A 24,831-nucleotide genomic window follows, 5' to 3' on the forward strand; every position below is an offset into this window, starting at 1 on the left:
CCAATGCAGTGCATCTTTTGATTTCTTAACTGCTGCTTCCATGGGTGTTGATAGTGGATCCAAGTAAAACAGAATCCTTGACAACTTCAGTCCTTTTTCTGTTTATCCTGATGTTGCTTCTTGGTCCAGTTGTGAGGTTTTTTATTTTCATTATGTTGAGGTGTAATCCATACTGAAGGCTATGGTCTTTGACCTTCATCAGTAGGTGCTTCAAGTCCTCTTCACTTTCAGCAAGCGAGGTCGTGTCATCTGCATAATGCAGGTTGTTAATGAGTCTTCCTCTAATCCTGATGCCCCCTTCCTCTTCATATAGTGCAGCTTCTCAGATTATTTGCTTAGCATACAGATTAAATAGATACGGTGAAAGGCTACAACCCTGACACACACCTTTCCTGCCTTTAAACCATGCAGTATCCTCTTGTTCTATTCGAACAACTGCCTCTTGATCTATGTACAGGTTCCTCATGAGCACAACTAAGTGTTCTGTAATTCCCATTCTTTGCAATGTTACCCATAATTTGTTGCGATCCACACAGTCAAATGCCTTTGCATGGTCAATGCAGGTAAACAAACATCCTTCTGGTATTCTCTGCTTTCAGCCAGGACCGTCTGACATCAGCAGTGACATCCCTGGTTCCACGTTCTCTTCTGAATCCGGCCTGAATTTCTCTGGCAGTTCTCTGTTGGTAATACTGCTGCAGCGGCTTTTGACTGGTCTTCATCAAAATTTGCTTGCGTGTGGTATTAATGATATTGTTGGATAATTTCCGCATTTGGTGGGGTCACCTTTCTTGAAATTGGCATAAATATGGATTTCTTCCAGTCAGCTGGGTAGCTGTCTTCCAGATTTCTTGGCACAGATGAGTGAGCACTACCAGTGCTGGCATCTGTTTGTTGAAACATCTCTATTGATAGTCCATCAATCCTCAGAGCCTTGTTTTTTTGCCAGTACCTTCAGTGCAGCTTGGACTTATTCTTTCAGCACCATCAGTTCCTGATTTTTGACAATTTCCAGTTTTCCTGAATTCGTACTTTGTATATTCCAGGTTCTGATTATTAACGGATGTTTGCAGCTGTTTCTTCTCATTTTGAGTCATGCCACATCAGCAGATGAAGGTCCCGAAAGCTTTACTCCGTCCACATCATTAAAGTTGACTCTACATTGAGGAGGCAGCTGTTCCCCAGTCGTCTTTTAAGTGCCTTCCATCTTCTGGCACTGTATCAGACAGTGCTCCGCCGATATTCATAAGGTTTTCACTGGCTAATGCTTTTCAGAATTAGACTGCTGGGTCATTCTTCCTAGTCTTAGTCTGGAAGCTGAGCTGAAACCTGTCCATCATGGGTGACCGTGCTAGTAACAATACTGGTGACATAGCTTCCAGCACGACAGCAACATGTAAGCACTCACAGTATGACAGACTGACAGACGTGGTGGAGATGAAGCCTTAACCTCATCTCTAAACACGGTTTTCACACCCAGCTTCTTCACATATTTGTTCATGTAGTTAGTGTCTCCCCTGCTTTGCTTTTTTCTTTTCTTTTATTGTCCCTCTATGAGTTGGAATCGATGGCACTGGGTTTGGTTTTTTTTTTTTAGTTTATTATACACTTGTCACAAGTCTGCCATATATTATCATTTCTTGTGTGTGCTTCTCTCATCCAAGGCATGTTTTCCCCTTCTAATTCTGTAGTCTATTCCAAGTCTGGCCTGTCTCACTCATAGGACTTTAATTACTACCTCTGTAGCAAGATGTCACAAATTTTTATCTACAGCCCAGATCCCAACGCAAATGTATATTCCATCCCACTGTCTTTTTGACATTCTGTCTCTTGGATCTCTCCAAGATGTCTCCATCCCAGTTGTGTAGTCCAGGAGACTGTGAGTTATTTGTGATAATCCCTTCTCCCTTACTTCCTGTATTCCAGAAACATGTTTGGTTGATTTTTACCTCCTAAATAATCTCTCAAATCCATCCACTTCTTTTTATCTCTTTATCTCTGGCATCACCTTAGTCCAATTTACCATCATTTTTCACCTGAGTTAACAGCAGCAGTCTTCCAAGCAGTCCACGCATAGTCTCTGGCCCTCTTCCTGACCATTCTCCTCCATATAGCAACCTTAGGAAGCTTATCTAAATAAAAATATTATTATGAGTCCTCCCCTGCATACAATTTTTGTTGGATTCCCAGGGTGAAGGATAGGACAAACATAAGTTTTTTAATACAGCCTGGCAGGGCTCTGCGTGTACAAGTGTTACTATGTCCTTCTTTCTGTTCATGTCTCATTTTCCTCTTCTGGTTTACTTCTGCCATTGGGCTTCTTTCTAAACCTTCCTCACCAGGCTCCAGATTGCCTCAGGGCATTTGCATAAAGTGTTCATCCCTCTTTCCCAGCTCTTCCCTCTTACCTTCTAGCTAACTCCCACTGGAGTTAGTAAACATCTCTGGCATTGCTTCCTCTGTGAATTTTCCCTGGTCTTCTTGACCACCAAGTCACATCTCCCTGCACTCAGCAAGCTGCCCTTCTATGATAAATAAGTCATTTGTCATATTTTCAGTTTTACATTTTTGAGAAGTTTATTTGGTTAATATCTGTATCCCCAACTATACTGTGATCTCCTTGAAGGCAATGGCCATTAGATCTCTAGTTTCTAACACAAGCGCCCAGCACAAAATAGACACTCAGTAAACCTTTGGTGGATGAATGAATTTATTTCTATTTTCTCTATTGAATCTAGCAAGTATTGTAGTTTGCATATTGTAGAAGCTCAAAATACATTTTTTGATTTAAACTGAATAGTCCATAAAGTACAACATGGATTAATAAACAATACCATTTCCTGGTTGGTTGTAATAGGAATTAGTTCACCTCTTCACCAGAGTCCATAAGGCCTGGGAAGGCATTGGTGGTTCAGTGGTAAAATTCTTACCTTCCATTTAGGAGACCTGAATTCGATTCTTGGGCAACGCATCTCAAGTGCAGCTACCACTTACCTGTCGGCGGAAGCTTGTGTGTTGTTATGATGCTGAACAAGTTTTTGAGAAGCTTCCAGACTAAGACAGACTGTGAAGAAAGGCTTGGTGATCTGAAAATCAGCCAATGAAACTGTGGATCACAGTGGTCTAATCCTGTTGTACATAGGGGTCACCATGGTCGAGGCCAACTCGATTGCAGCAAACAACAGCAGCAGGTAACTAAAAAAAAAAAAAGGCCTATCTTATTAGTAGAATTATTTTCCTGTATTGTTTTCCCTGGCCACTCTCCACCCCTAGTTGTCTTAATCTCTCCTTAATAAACCCTGAACTCCTAATTGCTTTCACCCTAGCAGAATGACTTTTTTCCAGAGCACTAGGGAATAGCACTTGTTCATTTTTAAAATAATTGTTTTAAATTTGGAAAGAAATACAGAGATATCGTTAAGATTGTAGCCTCCCTGAATAGACTTAGCATACTAGTTTTAGGGGAAACTGCTTACCTGTTGTGAAGCTGGGATAGTTTTAGTACCTATCTCATAGGACTGTTGTAGGATTAAAAGAGATATAAACTCTTCAGCATAATGAATTTTAGCAACATGTTAAGTGCTTAATCAGTGTAAACAATTGCCCGTCTTGCTGCAGCTGCTATTGTTGTTGCAACACATTTTCCTTTAGAAATGTATTATGAAGGCTGCTTTGCATAGGTTCCTAGTGCAGTTCACACACGTCCATTTAAACACTTGATGTACTTAATATAATTAAATTTGGTCTACATGCTAGGGATATTCCAAAGCCCCAACTGCCATTGGTAACCTTGTTAAAGTAACACTCAATGATAACTGTGAGATCTGCCCCCGCCCCACAGCTTTCAGTGAAGGTGGAATTCTTTGGCTTAAAGTGAGAGAGATTAGGAGGGACTGGGAGGAGAAAGGGTAATGGATGTCTGAATCAGTGATTTGGAGCAGATATATTTTGATGTCTTCATTAGAAGAAGAAAGGGCAGGGACCTCCTGGACAGAGCAGCTTTTTGAGTGCAACTATTTTAGTTAAGTCTGGTATTATACTCCAGAGTGAATGTGCATATAAACAACAACGGACTTTTAAGTGTGAGATTGTGAACACAGTATTGACATAGCTAAAGGCTATAGAATTATAGATGCCAATGTTTAATTCCATCATCGTCACAATTTCTGCTTCTGGCACCAGTAGTAAAATAGTAGTTAATCAAAATGGTGTTTAACTGGCTGAACTCGGGCATTTTTATTTTTTAATTATTTCACCTTGTGTCTGATTGTACTTTTAGAAGTGTTTTCACCTGCATTTATACGTGTGCTTTGCAAAGAAGAACATCTTGAGTAGAATTCTATTTATTCTCTTATAAAGTGTTTTTCGTGATTATACAAGTAGACTTGACTGCATTTGGATGATGAATGTCATAATGGACCTAAGATAGACAAATCACAATCTTTATAGTGGTGGTAAAGAAAAACTACATGGTAATTAACTGGATCAGGAAAACATTGCAATATTTGTGCAGAGAGAAGCCTGTAGGCAGGTGCCTTAAATATTTTCTGAGTTCAGTAGTTTATATATATTTGACTACCAGAAATATTCATTAATCCTTTCATGGACATGATTTTGCAGATTACAAATTGATTTATGTGTAGGTATGTGATATATACATACATATATGTTGTTTTTAGGAGTGTTGCAACCTAATCTCTTTAAACAAAAAACATGAAAATAAATATTGCCTCTTTCTCTGTAGACCATGTGGTAAGAGAAAATCTGTTTATATGCCACATTTTCGATATATGTAAAGAAGACTAAGAAGACTAGACCTCAAAAATCATGTTTTCAAGCATCGTAATGATTTACAAAGGTCCAGGTGGTTACATAAGCATTTTGTAGTAATGTATATAAAAGATAATAAGCTGGTAAGGGATGGTTCAAAAACTTTTTAAAAGAAGAATTGGATCTGCATAACACGAATCTTATGAAAAGAATCCGCTTTTTTACGGCCAAGACTCTGATCACAATTTCCTTAACAGTTACAAGGTGTTTCTGGGAAAGAGTTATGTACTAACAGAGGTTTTTAATGCAAATAAATCGTACTTGTTTTGGAAGCAGTTGCCTTATGGATTTCTTTTTTAACTGTTTTAAAAACTTGAATTTAATGTTATTTTAGTTGTTTCCCTTCCAATCCTTGCATTCTGGGTTTTGGTAGGCATACACTCAGCTTGTCACCTGCCGTTTTGTTCAACAGGGTTCCCTTCAAAAACAGCTCCTGAAGTTGGGAAGGGTTTACTATACTAGACACTTAAACAAAACAAAGGTGGAACAAAAAGATTAGCAATCCAAAATACATGGAGCATTTAATTTGTAATTTTGTTTTAAGTATTTAGTCCTAGAAGTTATTACAGAATTACCTTCAGTGTGTCATCAGATACTTTTATTTCTGGATCTGTTAACATTTTGATTGCTTTTGGCAGAGAACTGAGTAATTAATATTTGTGTGGATCTATTGCTTTAAACTTTGTGATAAAAGACATTTTGAAGAGAATCTTAGCTGTATGTGACCCTACGCAACAAGTCACTTCACCTTCCTGGCCCAAGGGTCCCTTTCTCTTCCTCCAACCCTTCTCCCTCCCACCCCAAATACTCATGCTAAGGTGCTAGAAAAGCGTTATCAACGTTAGGAACCACAATTCCTTATTTTAGTAATATCAGAAATGATTGGTTTCAGTTTCTAACATGGTGCATTTTAAAATGGAATGTATAAATTCTGAAGTGTTCTTTTTACAACAGAAAATGTATAAAAATGCTGATGATTCTTGCACTACTTATACTTAGTCCAGCTTAATGGAGTAATATTTTATATGTAATTTCTTTTTAAATATATATTAATAGCAAATGGATTAACTAGCTTTGAAAAAGTAAATGTATACTTTTTATGTTTTCTAGACTGCTAATTGTTTGGGTGATGGCACCTTATTTAAAATTTTTATCACTTTTTTTTCCCCAAGCTAAAAAGACATTTTCCAAATCAAATTATTTTGTATAGGTCCTGCACAGACACTAGATAGATTTCTGAATCACTGAGGTATTTCCATATGGTTTGGCACAATGTAAAAATTGTATAATTTTACTTAATTTGAATGATTCATAGTGCTGAAATGCCTCTTGTTTCATTAGCTATTGTATTAGTTTGACTGAATCTTACTCAGCTGTTAAGGTTATAGGAAAGAAAAGTAGCTGACACAGCCATGTTCTATAAGAAAATGAATGTAGTGCTTGAACTATAAAATAATCATTAAGGTACCTAATTCTTGAATTGCTTTGTAGGAATTTGGTTTTTAACACTAACTAGTAAGGGTCTTGGTTATATAAAAATTCATTAAAACACTAGAGTCTGTGTGGCTTTTAAATAATCTTATTGACCCAACTGTTTAGGATATATGCTAATTGCCTTTTGAAAACTTTGAATTTTAAAAAGATCTTGAATTGGCTTGAGTGCTAAAAATGACAGTGCAGGTAGTCATCAAGGAAAATACCTGATTTTCAAGCATTATTTTAAAACTAGGAGGAGCCCTGGTTGCAGTAGTTAAAAGCACTTGGCTGCTAACTGAAAGGTGGTGGGTGTTTTGAACCCACCAGTGGCTCTGTTGGAGAAAGTTGTGGCTTCTGTAAAGATTTGCAGCCTTGGAAACCCTATGGGGCAGTTCTGCTCTGTCCTATAGGGCTGCTATGAGTCGGCAGTGGGTTTATTTTAAAAAGTAATATTAACATTGGCCTCTCTGTTTTTGTCTGGTAATTGTTATAGTAATTTCCCTTTCTTTCTTATCTCCAGGATCTCTGTTTCCAATTCTATCCACCCTTGTCTTCCTCCTCACTGCTGCAAGAACTGCCCACTGTTACGGTCAGGATAAGGTTTCCTTTTCTTTCCTTTGCCCTGCTCTTCTGCCTCTCCTGTCCCAGGAGAGTCCCCTTTCTCCATTTTCATACCTGTCATGCCATGTGTACTAGCCACTTTACTACCTTGCCTTCCCTTTTCTCCTTACCGCCCTCCTGTCAGGCTGATTGGTCCAAAAAAAAAAAAGACACCACCAAACCTGTTGCTGTTGAGTTGATTCTGACTCATAGCGATCTTACAGGGCAGAGTGAAACTGCCCCATAGGGTTTCCAAGGCTGTAAATCTTTACGCAAGCAGACAGACTATCAGGTCTTTCTGCCGCAGAGCGGCTGGTGAGTTTGAACTATGGACCTTTCAGTTAGCAACCGAGTGCTTATTCTCTGTGCCACCAGGGCTCCATGACTGATTGGTAGGCTGTCCACAGAACACCTATCCATCAGTTTTACAAGGGCTCTCCTCTGTGCTCCTCATTCTTTTTGAACAGAATCTCCTTAATTTTGCTTCTTACTTTCTCCTTCGTTATAACTGTGTTTGAAAGGCTAGGCAAAGGTCAGAGGTCAGAGTGAATAACTGCCAACTATAAAAACTTGAGAACAGACTGAGTTGAGAGCACTGTGGATTATTATATATTTTTAAAATGTTTAGCCTGGTATCATGATACTAAAATGTAACATTGCTTTTCAGTATTTTTTATTGCAAATATATAGTACCTCACTTCATGATATGGGAAGAATGGTTTAATTGACTTTGATTTGGTGGGCCAAAATCAAAATCACCATTTATACTGCTGTGGTTAAAACGTGTTCCAGCTTCCAAAATACCTAATTTTAAAACAAATTTTTTGGAGCACATCCATTTGTAAGTTGGAGGCTGTCTTTATAAACCAGTGCTTAAAGAGACATTAACTTTTTCTTGCTTTAATATAGAGACGTTTACTTTTTCTAAGCTTTATTTGTATTTTTCCACTTTTTTTTTTTATTGTGCTGCAAGTGAAGGTTTACAGTTCAAGTCAGTCTCTCATACAAAAACTTAAACACACATTGTTATATGACCCTAGTTGCTTTCCCTACAGTGTGATGGCACACTTTATTTCTCCACCCTGTTTCCCATATCCATTCATTAAGTCTGGTCTTTTTACTAGAATTTGAGGTCTGCATCCCATTTTCTCCTGCACCATCAGGGATTCTCTGTTGGGTTCCCTGTCAGGGCAGTCATTGGTGGTAGCAAGGCACCATCTAGTTCGTCCAGTCTCGGGCTCCTGGAGTTTCTGGTTTATGTGGCCCTTTATTTATCTTGGGCTCATGTTTTCCTCATGTCTTAGTGTTCTTCATTCTCCTTTGCTCCAGGTGGGTTAAGGCCAATTGATGCATCGTAGATGGCCACTGGCTAGCTTTTAAGACCCCAGACGCCACTCACCAAAGTGGGATGCAGAATATTTTCTTAATATACTTTCTTATGCCAGTTGACCTAGATGTCCCCTGAAACCATGGTCCCCAGACCTTTGCCCCTGATCATCTGTCCCTCAAAGTGTTTGGTTGTATTCAGGAAACTTTCTTAGCTTTTGGATTAGCCCACTTGTGCTGATTTCCCCTATATGGTGTGTTGTCCTTCCCTTCACCTACAGTAATTCTCGTCTGCCATCTAATTAGTGAATACCCCTCTCCTTCTCTCCCTTGCTCTCCTCGTAATCTTCAAAGAATGTTTTTATCTGTGTTTAAGCCTTGAGTTCTTGAAATAGTGGTCTTATACTATATTTGTCCTTTTGTGACTAATTTCACTCAGCATAATGCTTTCCAGATTCCTCCATGTTATGAGATGTTTCACAGATTCATCATTGTTCTTTATCATTGTGTAATATTCTATTGTGTGAATATACCATAATTTGTTTATCCATTCATCCATTGATGGGCACCTTGGTCGTTCCCATCTTTTTGCTGATATAAATAGTGCTGCAGTGAACATGGGTGTGCATATATCTGTTCGTACGAAGGCTCTTATTCCTCTAGGATATATTCTAAGGAGTGGGATTGCTGGATTGTATGGTACTTCTTTTCCAGCTTTTTAAGGAAGCGCCGAATCGATTTCCATAGTGATTGTACCATTTTACATTCCTACCAGCAGCGTATGTGTTCCGGTCTCTCCACAACCTCTCCAATATTTATTATTTTGTGTTTTTTTGGATTAATGCCAGCCTTATTGGGGTGAGATGGTATCTCACTGTAGGTTTGATTTGCATTTCTCTAATGGCTCACAATCGTGAGCATTTTCTCATATATCTGTAGCTCCCTGAATGTCTTCTTTGGTGCCTGTTCACACCCTTTGCCCATTTTTTAATTGGGTTATCTGTCCTTTTGTGGTTGAGGTTTTGCAGTATCTTGTAGATTTTAGAGAGTAGATGCTGGTCGGATTTGTTGTAGCCAAATTTTTTTTCCCACTCTGTAGGTTGTCTTTTTATTCTTTTGGTGAAGTCTTTGGATGAGCGTAAGTGTTTAAATTTTAGGAGCTCCCAGTTACCTAGTTTGCCTTTTGGTGTTTGTGCATTGTTAGTAATGTTTTACATAGTGTTTATGCTGTGTGTTAGGGCTCCTAGTGTTGTTCTTATGTTTTCTTCCATGATCTTTATTATTTGTTTTAGATTTTATATTTAGGTTTTTGATCCATTTTGAGTTAGTTTTTGTGCATGGTGTGAGGTATGGGTCGTTTCATTTTTTTTACAGATGGATATCTAGTTACTCTTCTTATAATTTTATTTAGTTATTCTACCTCTGTGTTAGTTTAGGTAGGTAATGTGTTTTAGAAATGTGTCCATTTCCTCTAGTTTTTCAAATTTGTTAGAGTACAATTTTTCATAGTATTCTGTTATGATTCTTTTAATTTCATTTGGGTCTGTTGTGATATTGCTCATCTCATTTCTTTTTCGGGTTGTTTGCTTCCTCTCCTGTTTTTCTTTTGTCAGTTTGGCCAGTGGTTTATCGATTTTGTTGATCTTTTCAAAGAACCAGCTTTTGGTCTTGTTAACTCTTTTGATTGTTTTTTGTTCTCTATTTCATTGCTTCTGGTGCCCGATGGTTTCTTTTGCTGTTGTCTTTCAATTTGTTCGAGTTCTAGGATTAATTCTTTTAGATTTTGGCCCTTTCTTCTTTTTGAATGTGTGCATTTATTGTTATAAATTGACCCCGAGCACTGCTTTTACAGTGTCCCAAAGGTTCTGGTAGAATGTGTTTTCATTCTAATTTGATTCTATGAATTTCTTTATTCTGTTCTTAATTTCCCCTGTGTAACCCAGAGTTTTTTAGCAAAGTGTTGTTCAGTCTCCTTGTGTTTAATTTTTTTTTCCTTGCTTTTTTCTGTTATTGATTTCTACTATTTACAGCTTTATGGTCAGAATAGATGGTTTGTAATGTTTCGATGTTTTGGATTCTGTTAAGGCTTGCTTTATGGCCTAATATGTGGTCTCTTCTGGAGAATGTTCCATGTGCGTTGGAAAAGAAAGTATACTTGGCTGCTGTTGGGTGGAACGTTCTGTATATGTCTATGAGGTCAAGCTGTTTGGTTGTGGCATTTAGATTTCTTTGTCTTTATTGAGTTTCTTTCTGGATGTTCTGTCCTTCACAGAAAACGGTGTGTTGAAGTCTCGTACTATTACTGTGGAGCTGTCTGTCTCTCTTTTCAGTGCTGTTAGATTTTGTTTTATGTATTTTGTAGCCCTGTCGTTGGGTGTGTAAATATCTATTATGGATTGACCCTTTAATCATTATATAGTGCGTTCCTTATCCTTTGTGGTGGGTTTTACTTTAAAGTCTGTTTTCTCAGAAATTAATATCGCCACTTCTGCTCTTTTTTGATTGTTTGCCTGATATATTTTTTCCATCCTTAGAGTTTTTGTTTTTGTCTTTAAGTCTGAGGTGTGTCTCTTGTAGGCAGCGTATAGACGGATCGTGTTTTTTTTTTTTTTTTTTAATTCATTCTGCCACTCTGTCTCTTTATTGGTGTGTTTAATCCATTTATATTCAATGTAAGTATGGAAAGGTATGAGTTTAGTGCTGTCATTTTGATGTCCCTTTTTTGTGTGTGTGTTGTTGACAGTTTCTTTGTTCCACTTAATTTTCTATGCTGAGTCGTTTTCTTTATATATTTTCTTTTCCTCTTTTTCATTGTTGTTTTTGTATTTGCTGAGCCTTTATGTTTTTCTTGTATTTTATTTTGATGTGTAAGATTGTTACTTTCCTTTGTGGTTAACCTTAATATTTATGCCTATTTTTCTAAGTTTGAACCATTCTTTTATTTCTTTGTATTGCCTTGACTTCCTCTCCATGTGAAATATGTATGACTACATTTTTTAGTCTCTCTTTTTTATTTTAATGTTGTCATCTTTTAGAGAATGACATTTCTGTTTCCATGTTCTGAGCGTTTTAGCTTTATTTTTATGATTTTCCTATCTGGGCTGATACCTGGTTGCTCTGTCCTGTGTTCTAGTCTTGGGTTGTTATCCGATGTTACTGACTTTCTAACCGGAGGACTCCCTTTAGTATTTCTTGTAATTTTGGTTTTGTTTTTGCAACTTCCCTGAACTTCTGTTTGCCTGGGAATGTCCTAATTTTGCCATCGTATTTGAGAGACAGTTTTGCTGGATATATGATTCTTGGCTGGCAATTTTTTTTCTTTCAAGTCTTTATGTATGTCATCCCATTGCCTTCTTGCCTGCATGGTTTCTACTGAGTAGTTCGTGTTTAGTCTTATTGACTCTTTTTTGTAGGTGACTTTTTGTTTATCCCTAGCTGCTCTTAAAATTCTCTCTTTCTCTTTGGTTTTGGCAAGTCTGATTATAATATATCTTGCTGGCTTTCTTTTGGGATCTACCTTGTGTGGGGTTCGGTGAATATCTTGGATGATAGGTATCCTGTCTTCTTTCATGGTATTAGGGACATTTACTGCCAACAGATCTTCAATAATTCTCTCTGTCTTTTCTGTTATCCTCCCCACCCCGCATTCCAGTACTCTAGTCACTCATAGGTTATACCTCTTGAATAGAGTCCCACATAATTCCTAGGGTTTCTTCATTTTTTTAATTTTTTTCTCTGATTTTTCCTCAAATAAGTTAGTGTCAAGTGCTTTATCTTCATTGTCACTAATTCTGACTTCCATTTTCTGAATTCTGCTCCTATGACTTTTTATTGAGTTGTCTAATTATGAAATTTTATTGTTAATCATCTGGATTTCTGTTTGCTGTCTCTCTATGGATTCTTGCAGCCTATTAAATTTGTCATTGTGCTCCTGTCTAATCTGCTTAAGTTTGTCTAATGCTTTGTCTCTGTGCTGCTTGGGTGGTTCTACATTTTACCTGATCTCCTTCCCGATCTCTTGAAGAGTTCTGTGTATTAATCTTTTGTATTCTACCTCTGGTAATTCGAGGATTTCTCTTCATCTGGAAGATTTTTTGATTCGTTGTTTTGGGAGCTTGGTGAAGCCATTGTGGTCTGCCTCTTTATGTGATTTGGTACTGACTCTTATCTCTGAGCCATCAAGAAGTTATTTTATTTTATGCTTGCTTACTGTGTCCTAGTTTCTTTTGTTTTGATATGCCCACATAGGCTGCTAGTTTGATTATTGGTGCCTCTGAAGCCCAAATGTCCTGTTGCCAGGTTTTCAGAGCTGTTACTGCATATTTGAGCCCAGGAGTCCGTTCACTTTTTTTGTATGGGTTCAGCTCAGGTGTCCAGGTAGTCAGTCAGTCAGTCACCAAGTGTGTGGTGCAGGCTCTCATCTGCAGTCATAGACAAGCAGGGGTGATTGGTGTGGGCACAGGTATCAGGGTGTAGTAGGGGGCCATGTGCTGAGCAAGACAGGGGACTGACAACTGTCCCTGAGTGTCTGTGACGGAAGCATGTCCTTGTTCCCCAGAGCGCTTGGGTGGGATTTGCGGACAGACTGTGGGCACCCAGTGTTGCTGGTTGTAACGACTGGGAGGCACCACTTATTCTCGGAGCCCTGTCATGGGTGGCTAGGTGTCCTGGGTGGAGCCACCAGTCCTCAGGCCCCTGTTGTGGGTAGGTGAGGACCCTGCTTAATAGGCAGACCGGTGTCAAATGTCAAGAATCTGCCTCTCCGCCATGTAGCTGAAACAGTTGAAGTTAGGCATCAGGTATATATCCTGTTGTACTGGGCTAATGAGGGCCTACTCTGTTGAAATGGGCCCACACAGGTCTATGTAGGGGTGAAAGGCATTCAAAGTCCATGGACCCCTTATGCCTGTGCCTACACACAGGAGCTCTTTTCTGCCCTGAGTTCCTGGCTTAGGGGAGCCGACAGATTATTTTTGCCCCTGTTTGTTAATTTGTTCCCTCTCCAAGGCTGGGAGAATGGCTCAGGGTAAGTGCAGGGTCCTTCTTCCAGCCCAGGGGATGCAGCCAGCTGGGATCCAGTGGAGAGAGGGAAGGGAGCAGATAAGTAGGAGGGAGGATTTTCCCAAAGGGGTATTTTTAGATCCGGGAGGTAGGTTAAATGCAGGTACTTATTTGACGATTGAAGGCCACTTCTCACTTTTCTGGAGGGTTGAGCAGACTGTCTTTTCCCAACGTGGAAAACACGTCCCAAACACCACTGCTTGTGTCATGACACTCGCGCCAGCGGAATTGGCCTGCGGGGTGGCAGTTCCTGCTGGGTCAGGTCTGGCAACTCCTCGCTGCTTCGGAACTATTTCTCCCTCCCCCTGCTGCTCAGTTGATTCCTCAACTTTGCCTTTGATGTTCAGGGCTCCTAGCTTGTCACATGTAATCTATTCACTTGTTTTTTGGGGTCTTTGTTGTTAAGAGGAACTACAGAAAGCCTCTGACTACTCCACCATCTTGGCCCCATCTCTTATTTGTATTTTTAGTACATTTTTTCATTACTGTTTAGTAACTTTTTTTTGGTATATAGTGCTTGGAGCTATGGTGGCTCAGCAGTTAAGAACTCTGCTGCTTCAGCAAAAAGCTTGGCAGTTCAAATCCACAAGCTGCTCCTTGGAAACCCTATGGGACAGTTTTGCTCTGTCCCATAGCATTGTTATGAGTCAGAATTTGCTTGATTGCAACAGGAATATAGTGCTTAAAATCTAGTCAAGGTGGGCAAGACATATTAAAGTTATACCAATGTGATATTTCAGTTCATCCTCTTCCATTTTTACACCTCTTTAAAATTAAACCCATGCTTTAATTAGAACTTTGTATTAGTGTTCTTTCCCTTTCAAATGTATATTACAGACATGAATATTGACTTTAATAATTTAAGAATTTAAAATGGACTGCTCACCATTATACCACATTTTCCATGGTTATGTCATTATATTCTTTTCTCTTTGTATTTAGTTCAACTCATTTTACGTTAAGACTGTCATAGGGATAAAAAAAAAAAAAGCATACAGTAGGTGTATAGCCATTGCATTTGGTTTGGTATGGGATTAAAAAAGTTGAATGTATAAAAGTATTGTTTAAAAATATATATATGTCACATGAATCTATTATTAAATTAAGTAAAGTTTACAGGGAATTACTCCAGTGCAGGAAAAGAGTAGTGTTTATCACCCTTTCAATAAAAATAATTGCTGACTCAGTATTCAAGCAGTGCGAAAATGGATTTTGGTAAGATATTAATTTCATGCTGCTAATGTTTGAAAGAATGTCACTTTTTAGCAGTAAGAGCAGCTAGTAACTAAAAATTCCCAGGTGCAAGATTGTCACTGTATTTGCACTTTCTACCTGCTTTTTACTTATGTGTAGAAGATACACTAGCTTATGGGAAACAGGGAAACATGGTATTTAAAAGGAGAAAATGAACGTTTGCAGGAGAAAAACAGTAGAATCAAGATAATTTTTATTTGCTAAGTGATACTAAACAAAAAATTGAGTCACTAATTATGGAATTTAATAATTGATCTTCTCAGCATTAACTCATATTGAGGTTTCCATAAGCAAAACCCTTGTTGATTTCATCTGTGCTTTTCATAATTTGACTCAGAATGGGAGTGAATTTTACTTTTGCAGTATCAGTGAAGTTAATTACTGAGTAAATAAACCCATACATATGTAACTAATATGAGAAAGGGTTTTATTTATGTCTTGGTCATCTAGTGCTGCTATAACAGAAATACCACAAGTGGATGGCTTTAACAAAGAGAAGTGTATTCTCTCACAGTCCAGTAGGCTAGAAGTCCAAATTCAGGGTGCTGGCTCCAGAGGAAGGCTTTCTCTCTCTGTCAGCTCTGGTGGAAGGTCCTTGTCATCAGTCTTACCCTGGTCAAGGAGCTTCTCAGCTGCAGTGACCCTGGGTCCAAAGGATGCACTCTACTTCCAGTGCTGCTTTTTTGGTGGTATGAAGCCCCCGTGCCTCTCTGCTTGCTTCTCTTATATCTCAAAAGAGATTGGCTTAAGACACTATCTAATCTTGTAGATCTCATCAGTATGACTCCCACTAATCCATCTCAGTACATCATAGTGATAGGATTTATAACACATAGGAAAATCACTTCAGATGACAAAATGGTAGATAATCATACAAGGACCTAGCCAAGTTGACAAATATTTTGGGGGGACACAGTTCAATCCATGACAATGTATTGATTAATTATCACCACTGTTATAAAACTTGCTCTGTGAGATCTCCCTTTCTTCTCTCTTTGGGCAGATCTCAGAGCTCTTTAGTCACTTTGAGGTATTAAAATATATCTCACTTTCAGAGCATAAAAAGCCCAGCCCACTTCAAATTAAAATTTAGATTGTGTATCCATGTGGCACTTATGTTCTAATGGGAAGAAGGATAATAAGTAAAATAATAAATAAACTATACTACGTGTTCCCCATTGCTGTCAATTTGATTCTGACTCATGTTACATGTTAGAGAATGATAAATGTTAAGGAGGAAAAAGGGAAAGGAGGATACAAAATGTCTGGAGATCGTAAGTGACATTTCAGATAGGTTGGCCATGGAAGATCTCACTGAGAAGGTGACTTGGGTCAAGACCTGCAGAAGGTGAGGGAGCAAATCATGTGACTGTCTTGGAGAGAGCATCTCAGACAGAGGCACAGCTGATGCAGGCCTAGAGGTGGGAGGTTGGAGGAGCAGTGTTGCTACAGTAATTGAACAAGGAAGAGAGTAACCAGAGAAGACATGGGGGCGGGGCGCAAATTATATAGTCATTGTAGGTCATTAGACTTTGAATTCAATGCAGAATAAGAAGGTGAGCCTTTGGAAGGTTTTGACCAGAGGAGAGACATGTTTAGATTTACATTTTAACTCTGCCATGCTACCTGGTTGTCATAGTGATTGCTGTGGTGAGGGTGGGGTCAAAGGTGGAAGCAGGGAGGCTGTTGCAATTAACCAAGCCAGAGATGATGGTGTTTTGAACCACGATTGGGCCAGTGGGGATGGGAGCAGTAGTAGAACTTTGGACATGTCTTGAAGACAGAACCAATAGAATTTACTGATAATACTGGATATGAGTTGGAAAGAGAGTTGTCAAGAATGAAGTCTAGGTTTTTGTCGTGAAGAATTAGAAGAATGGAGTTGTCATTAGCTAAAATAGAAAAGATTGTAGGAGTTGAAATATCAGGAACTCAACTTGGGATAACTTAAATTTGAGGTACATATTAGATTTGAAAGTAAAGACCGATTAGTAGCATTTAGAGGTATAGATGTGGAATTCAGGATAGAAATTCTAGGCTGGAGAGACAAATTTGGGATTTAACGGCATATTGATGTTGTTGGAAGCCATGAAACTTCATGATCTCCAAAAGATTGGGTATGGGTAGAAAACAGGAATAGCAAAAGTGCTTGAGAAGGAAGAACCAGAAAAGTAGGAGGAAAACCAGGCAAATGTGGCATTCTGGCACCCAAACAAAGCCAGTATTATCAGGGAGGAGAAAGTGATCAACCAGGTCAAATATTGTTGGACCAGTCAAATAAGATGAAGGCTTAGAAGTGATCATAAGATCTAGTGAAAAGGTCATTGGTGACCTTGAACAAGAGCTGTTTCAATGTAGTGGTAGGGGGAGTAAAAGCCCATTTGAAATGAATTTGAGAAGAAACAGGAGGAGAGAAATTGGAGGCACCGGGTATAGATAACACTTCTAAGTAGAATTGCTGTAAAAGATCATTGAGATGGAATCTGGAAGGAGTAGAGGAATAGAAGTTAGTTTTTTAAATAAGTATTGGAGAAATGACATCATTGTATTCTTTTGGTTATGGCCCATCAGAGAAGGAAAAATGCATGATTAAAGACAGGTTAAAAGTGCTAGAGTGTTATCCTTTGGAGGTGAAAGAATGAGGACTAATACAGGTGTGAATGTGAATAGCACCTGTCTGGAGATGTGGGCATTTAGCACCCATTTTCTACTAGTGGTGGGGCCCCAGTGGCAAATATGCTGCTAGCCTATAAAGTGCTTTGTTTGGATTAGAAAAAGTCATCTCAGTGGCATCAGTTCTACTGGCTCTCACCCTTACCCCCTTTCCTGGCTTGGCTAGCAAAGGACACCTTCATGAGAAAGGGGGCCTTTCCCCCAGGCAAGGCGGCTATCACAAGGGGTGAATTTTAGGCCTCACTCTCCTTAGGCCAGGTGCTCTTGGTCCAGTACAGGAACCACACTATCAGACTTCAGTCCAATTCTGCCTACTCCAAGGCAGCAGGGAAAGTTCTGTTTAATATCCTGTTGTAACAGACTGCGTGAATAGCATGATAAATGGGGAGAAGACAATTTAAGAAACAAGATTTGGTGTGGGGATCCCAGCTCTTTTACCATCTGGCAGTGGGATTTATTTGCGGTGGATAATTTACTCTCAGTTTTTTCAAGTGTAAAGGGAAGAGTTGGGTTTCAGTCAGACCCTTTCCAGTCTATGATTCTGTGATTTGTTAAAATACAGTAATCGCTAGCTTATCCTATTCACTACCTGAAACAGCACAGTTCTTCTAAGAACCAAAAATTATTTCTGAGGCAGTTTGTTTCTTTGTAGAGCAGCTTTCCCCTGGGCATTTATACAATTAAGTATTTGTAAAATTTCACTGGAGATTATAAGTAGCAGCATTGAAATTATAAGAGGAAATGTAGCAAACCATTGAGAAAAATCACAGACTAGTTTGCATACTTTGTTCAAATTCAGTCTGTGTATTTTGTAGCTGTGGGGCATTCAGAAAGTTATTTAACTCTCTGTGCCCTAGTTTCCTCATCTAAAAATAGGAATCTAATAATAACACCTGCCTCTTAAGTTTGTTGGGATGATTATAGTAAGGACTGAGTAAATCTTAGCTAACATTTTTTTGTTAATACTAGTGTGTAACATGTATTGGGAGTCCCTGGGTGTTGCAAACAGTTAACAGGCTCAGCTGCTAACTGAAAGGTTGAAGGTTTGAGTCTACTCACAGCTGTCTTGGAAAAAGGGCTGGCCAATTTCCAAAAAATCAGCCATTGAAAACCCTGTGGAGGACAGCCCTACTCTGACATGTATGTCGTCACCATGAGTTGGGATCAGCTCAACAGCAACTGGTTTTAACCCTGTGTAGATTGGAACCATTTTAGTAGATCAGCTATGCTATAAAAGTCTCTTTTACTATCATTGAATTAGAGTCGCCAAGTAAAAAAAAAAACTGAGAAAAGATACTGAATCAGGTTAAACTTTTTTTTTAAAACAAAACAGTTATTCAGTTCTGATTTTTTTTTTATAGTTAACAATGAAAATTCACTTATAGAATATACCTGATTGTCAAATGACAGCAGAACAATGAGTCATTGCTATAATTAGTTCTAGTTGCTGGGTATAATTAACATTTATAAAATGGTGTTTATTTTAAAATATTTTTTTACTAAATAGGTCGAAATAGTATGATTTTATCTCTGCCTTATTATATCTCTGCCTTAAAGATGGATTTTTTAAATATTCTCTAAATATTTTTATCATACCATCAAGTTTTCATACCTTTCCAGTATTAACCACTTTTTAGAGCACATATTTGATTATTGACAGCATCAGTTATCTAAAGTTCTATAGTTTACATTTAGAGAGTTAATAAGATATACTTAAATCATTTCAACTATTCATGAATATTCTATTGTAATTAATATGGTTGATTTATCAATGCTGGTTTATACTTATTTTAAATCAGACATGCAGCTCATTTCTAAACTGATGGCTATTTTAAAAGAAGAAAAGTTTTATACAGGCATGTTCAGATAGTTAATTTATGATTTAAAGGTTAGAGAAAATGGAAAAAAAGTGTGTTTAAAGAGAATTAGAGTTGCCTTACCAACAAATAATTGTGAATTTAGATTTTATTTGAACTGTCTCTCTTGCTTATATTTTATAAATGATTATGTGTTGAGTATAATGCATCAAAGTGTAATTGGGATTTGGTAGCATCTTGTGCTCAGATTTTGTTTTTTCTCACTAAAAAGAACTAGGGCTCCTTGGAGAAATGGCTGATTCCAAGGCTTGGAGCCTGGAACACATTGTTATGCCAGAAAGTAAGGAAGTGCTCAAGGAAAAAAAAGAAAAAAAAAATGATGGCAGCATGTCATTAGGATATAGGAGCCATTTTGAAGGTACTCCCACTGGCCAAATCTGGGATAATTTCAACATCAAAATAATTAAGAGTAGTAATTAATTATAAAGCATTGGAAGAAAATAGGACTCCATGAGGCCATATTGATAATAATACATATATAAACACATACATGGATACATATATATATGTGGGTATGTATGTATAGGAGAAGAGAGGGCTTGGGTGCCAGCTAGTTAATGTGGGAGAAGTATTGGAGTTGGAAAACCATGATTTTGCCACCATCATAGTAAAGATTAGAATCATAGGTGTATACTAAATCTAGGGGAGAAATTTGGATGAGAAACAGGATATTTGCATGGTTCTAAAGTGTCTCACCTCAGGCTGCTTACTGGTGTCAGGGCTAAAAATAGTAACTAAGCAGTAGAGAAATCAAACAGCATTTTCTCTGGGTGATCAAAATTAATGTCATCAGTAAGAGGGACATGTGGACGGTATGTGCCTCTGGATATGATACCATGAGGAAGACACAATATCATTTATGTGCTATTTTGGCCAGGAATGCATTACCTGAATCCAGTAATTCAGAAACATTAGGCAAGCCCAAAATGATGGACATTCTTTTTTTTTAAGGACCGTATTCTTCAAAAATAATCAGTGTTATAGAAGTCAGAGGCTGAAGAACTGCCTCCTGTTAAATGAGACTAGTGACACGGGGCATACATGATCCTAAGACTGGATCATCTTTATCTACAGGAAAATTAAATGTTACAAAGGGCATTATTAGGTTTATCGACAAAATTGTAATACAGGTTGTAGGTTAAATTATTGTATAATTTTATTAAATTATCGTGTAATTTAAACATCTTTTAAATTTTTTTTTTTTTTAATTCAAACCCATAAACATCTACCAAAGTTGGAAACTTTACTGTGGTTGTATAAAAAACAAAAACTTGTTGCCATTGAGTTAATGTTAACATGCATTGCTTACAGATATACACATTGATTTTTAATTTCTTTTAAATAGTGCTGGGCCTAAAGGAGATAACATTTATGAATGGAGATCAACTATACTTGGTCCACCAGGTTCTGTATATGAAGGTGGTGTGTTTTTTCTGGATATCACATTTTCATCAGATTACCCATTTAAGCCACCAAAGGTAAGAATCTAGAAATGCATTCTTTAATATTTATCCTTCTCCAAAATCAGTTTATTCCAAAGATTAATCGTGTATTTGTGTGATAATGTTTATGTCATTATGTTTTTCATGGATCGATACAGAAACTTTAAAGTAACTAAGAATTTGAAAGCTGTGAAAGTAATTGACCTCTACCTTTTACAAATAACTTTGAAATCTGCAGAAAGGTTTAATTGCTGATTGTAAATAAAACTTTATTACCTTGCATGTCGATAAAGCAAAATAATTTTGGATTTTTGATCACAGTGAGGAAACATCCTATGAATCTTCCTTAAGAAACATATTGGGATAAAAAATAAACCTATTTAACAGTGTCCCGAGGTAAGGGGTTAAGTTAAATAACTGCAGTTTCATGCTAAATAACTCATCATTATAGATAAGCAGAGAACTAGAAACCCATAACAAGAAAGACAGGCACTAATAATGTTTAGTAAACTCATTTTGTGCACTTTGTGGGTACAGTGTAGTAATGGGAACTGAGAGTGACTGGGCAACTTCTCCTTCATTGTTGTCTTGTTCATTTGAAGTATGAATTTGGTGGAGAACAAACATAAGGGTTGAGTTGTGCCTTGTAATGACTAGTAATTATTTTGCAAAGCCTAAACTTAGTAGTTACAGAATGGCTTCCTTTCCTTATTTTTCATTCTAAAATGGTCATGCCAACAGGTTGGAACTACCAGAATTAAGCCTGAACATAATTACTACAGAGACTTCCGACATGCCAGGGATAAGTGTGTAATCGAGTCTGTCAACACTTAAATACAACAAAATGTTTTTCTTTTCAATATGGTTCCTTATGTTCCCTATAAAACCAAACCTGTTGCCATCAAGTCAGTTCTGACTCATAGTGATCCTGTAGGACAGAGTAAAGCTGTGCCATAGGGTTTTCTAGGCTGTAATCGTAGGGAAGGAGACTGCCACATCTTTCTCCCATGGAGCGGCTGGTAGGTTTGAACTGCTGACCTTTTGGTTAGCAGCTGAGCGCTTAACCACTGCACCACCAGCGCTACTTTTTATGTCCTCTAAGCCAACATTATGAAAAATGGAGAAAATATTGAAGCTGTTGAGGATTTCATTTTTACTTGGATCCACAATAGCCACCCATGGAAGCAGCAGTCAAGAAATCAGATGATGTATTGCAATGGGCAAATCTGCTGCAAAGGACCTCTTTAAAGTGTTGAAAAGCGAAGATGTCACCTTGAAGGCTAAGGTGCACCTGACCCAAGCCATGGTATTTTCAACTGCATCATATGCATGTGAAAGCTGGATAGTGAATAAGGAAGACTGAAGAAGAATCGACGCCTTTGAACTGTGGTGATGGTGAAGAATATTGAATATACCATGGACTGCTGAAAGTATGAACAAATCTGTCTTGGAAGAAGTACAGCCAGAATGCTCAAAAGCAAGGATGGAGTCACTTCATCTCACATACTTTGGACACATTAACAGGAAGACCAGTCCCTGGAGAAGGACATCATGTTTGGTAAAGTAGAAGGTCAGCAAAAAGAGGAAGACTCTCTATGAGATGGATTGACAGTGCCTGTACGGATGGGCTCAAGCATAGCAACAGTTCTGTGAGGATGGACTAGGTAGTGTTTTGTACCGTTGTACATAGGGTCACTATGGGTCGGAATCAACTTGAGGGCACCTACCAACAACATTGTACTATTTAAAATCTGTACAGCTACTTAATGCATCTGTGTGTGTATGTGTATAAAATTTAAAGGTGTTTTTGCCTGTATTATTTTTTTTAAAGGCAGGATTTTTAATCCTGCTTAGAAATCATTTTTCCAGAAAACATCTAGCAAAGTAACAACAGTTCCACCTAGTGATGTTTACCTCCAATTGCAGCTACAGAGGTCTACCTGGAGGTGTTTTTTTCTTAACTACAGCTTTACTGTAAGTTTTGAATGATTTACTGTGCATGCCCATCAGAATCTAAGATATTCAAAGGGTTATCTCATTGAAGGCTCCCAGGTCTGCAGAATCTTGTCTCACTAAATTAATTAAAGGGGTAAAATCCTCATGTTAGTAACAGCACTAATTGTATTCTCATTCAAAATTATGATACATGTTAGAGGCCAGCATATCACTAACTGTTCACTTTCTGTTCAGCAGTCAAGTTTCTCATAGAAAAAAATTCAAACCTTAGCAAAGTGGCTTCTGACTGTAGTTATAACTAGTGATATTTATTTCTATATGCGTAGTTTTTTTAGATTGGAAATTGTTTCTACATGTTGAAGAGTTAGCAGATTTTTAGTTTGTACAAAATTTCATGTGTGAGGGGAAAATTACTGACAGAATAGACCCATACATTTTTCTTAGTATCTTTCAATAGAAAATGGAAATTGATTAATATAAGGGTTTCAGTATATGGTTTTGTATATCATTGATCATAATCATTTTGATTAATGGTTATCCATAAATTTAGCATATTAAATATTTTTGCTGAAATCTCGGTATTTTAATTCTAAATCTTTAATGTTAGTTCAGTCCTTTTTCTAAGATACCTTATGTAGTATTATTAAATATTATCAAGATCTACAGTTGGACATGTGAAAAATAAATAAGATTTCTGGGTACAACTTTTTCTGTGTAGAACTGATTCTTTTTGAAGGTAAGATAAAGTTTTGAAAAAATAACATGAATTCTCTTCTGTTCATGGATACTGTTCTGTTATTGTTAATAGCTGAAAGGATTCAAAATGTTAGGTGTATTACATTTATAAACTACTCTTTTATACCTCTTTAGTAGCAGCTGTCAATTATCTGGACATATTTTATGCCCATATTCCAGAGCAGCACTAGTGGAAATGTCATATGAGCTATGCATGTATATTTACATTTTCTAGTAGCCACCTTAAAAGCTAAAAAGAAATAGGTAAAATTAACTTTTAATAACTTACTTAACCCAAAATATTGTCATTTATACATATAAATGATATAAAAGTATTATTAATGACATAGTTTACATTCTTATTTTGGTACTAAGTTTTTGAAATCTGATATGTCTTTTACAGTTTTAGCCCATCTCAGTTTTACTAGCCACACTTGAAGATCTCATTGTTCACAGTTGGCTAGTGTTTACCATATTGGACAGAGCAGTTCTAAAGGCTCATAGTCTCTCCTCCTTTGTCACTACACCGAAAAACCAAAAACCAAACCCAGTGCCGTCAAGTCGATTCCGACTCATAGCGACCCTATGGGACAGAGTAGAACTGCCCCATAGAGTTTCCAAGGAGCGCCTGGTGAATTCGAACTGTACGACTCTTTGGTTTGCAGCCGTAACACTTGACCACCACACCACCAGGGTTTCCTACACCAGAGGCCTCTAAATTTTTCAAAAATCATGTAACTATCAAAAAAGAAAAACAAACTTTTTACAGCATAATATTTTCTTTCCGGACTCCCCTTTGGAAATCATATTACAGCGCTAGTTCCAAGACATCAAGAACTGTGTCTGTTTCTTTGCAACTCCAGTTCACAAACTAACCATCCCATTAGGGTTAGTGTCTGTGGTTATTTGGAAACTCTTTGGTATCTGTTCCTATGATTTCTCCTCTTTTCCCGTACAGTCATAGATATGTTTCCTTTGTCCAGTAGCTAAAGACCTTGTTTATTTTGTTTTACTGTCTTAGCTTAACAAGACAGTGAGCCAACTGTGTGGAAATGAAAAGCTGAGAATAGAAAGGCAGGTAGTGCTGATGAGATCACCAGCCTTCCTCTAAATCCTTCTTCAATATATTCTTACATGTGGTAAGAGATAGCTGAATTGGTGCTAGTATTTTCTACTAAGAAACTAATGTAACTTGCATTTTATGTGTTTTTTTTTTTACCCTTTGGCCTCAAAACATTTCTGCTCCCCCTTACTTTCTGTCTTTAAAATTCAAGTGTGTGTGTTTGTGTATGAACACATGTATACGTATACATACATAGGAATACTATATCATTCATTTAGATTAAATTAATCAAATCAACTGCTCATTTTGGTATGAAATCAGCATAGCTCCCTCTGTACTGGGTTGGAGCCCTACCAAAAGGTCAGCAGCTTGAATCCACCATCTGCTCCTTGAAAGCCCTTTGGGGTGCTTCTCCTCTGTCTCATAGGGTTGCTATGTGTCAGAATCCACTCGACGGCAGTGGGAAAATACTGGGGTTAGAACAAAAAAATTATTTAAATGGAATCAAATAAAACCATTTACTTTTGTTATTACTTGA

The 24,831-nt window shown here is 37.7% G+C and overlaps 1 protein-coding gene across 5 annotated transcripts in view; it reads left to right on the forward strand.

Annotated features, from left to right (window-relative positions):
• UBE2E3 (ubiquitin conjugating enzyme E2 E3) overlaps positions 1–24,831 on the forward strand; it is a 104,415-nt gene that overhangs the window by 77,039 nt on the left and 2,545 nt on the right. For 4 of the 5 annotated variants that reach the window (XM_049887579.1, XM_049887577.1, XM_049887578.1 and 1 more), the window contains exon 4: positions 20,443–20,575. In XM_049887579.1, the coding sequence (XP_049743536.1) occupies positions 20,443–20,575 (133 nt within the window). Of the gene's footprint in view, positions 1–2,941; positions 3,192–20,442; positions 20,576–24,831 lie in introns of all 5 variants that reach the window. The other variant, XM_049887581.1, reaches the window with a different exon arrangement.

The sequence above is a fragment of the Elephas maximus genome, chromosome 6, assembly GCF_024166365.1.
Source record: "Elephas maximus indicus isolate mEleMax1 chromosome 6, mEleMax1 primary haplotype, whole genome shotgun sequence".
In the NCBI taxonomy this organism is placed as follows: domain Eukaryota; kingdom Metazoa; phylum Chordata; class Mammalia; order Proboscidea; family Elephantidae; genus Elephas; species Elephas maximus.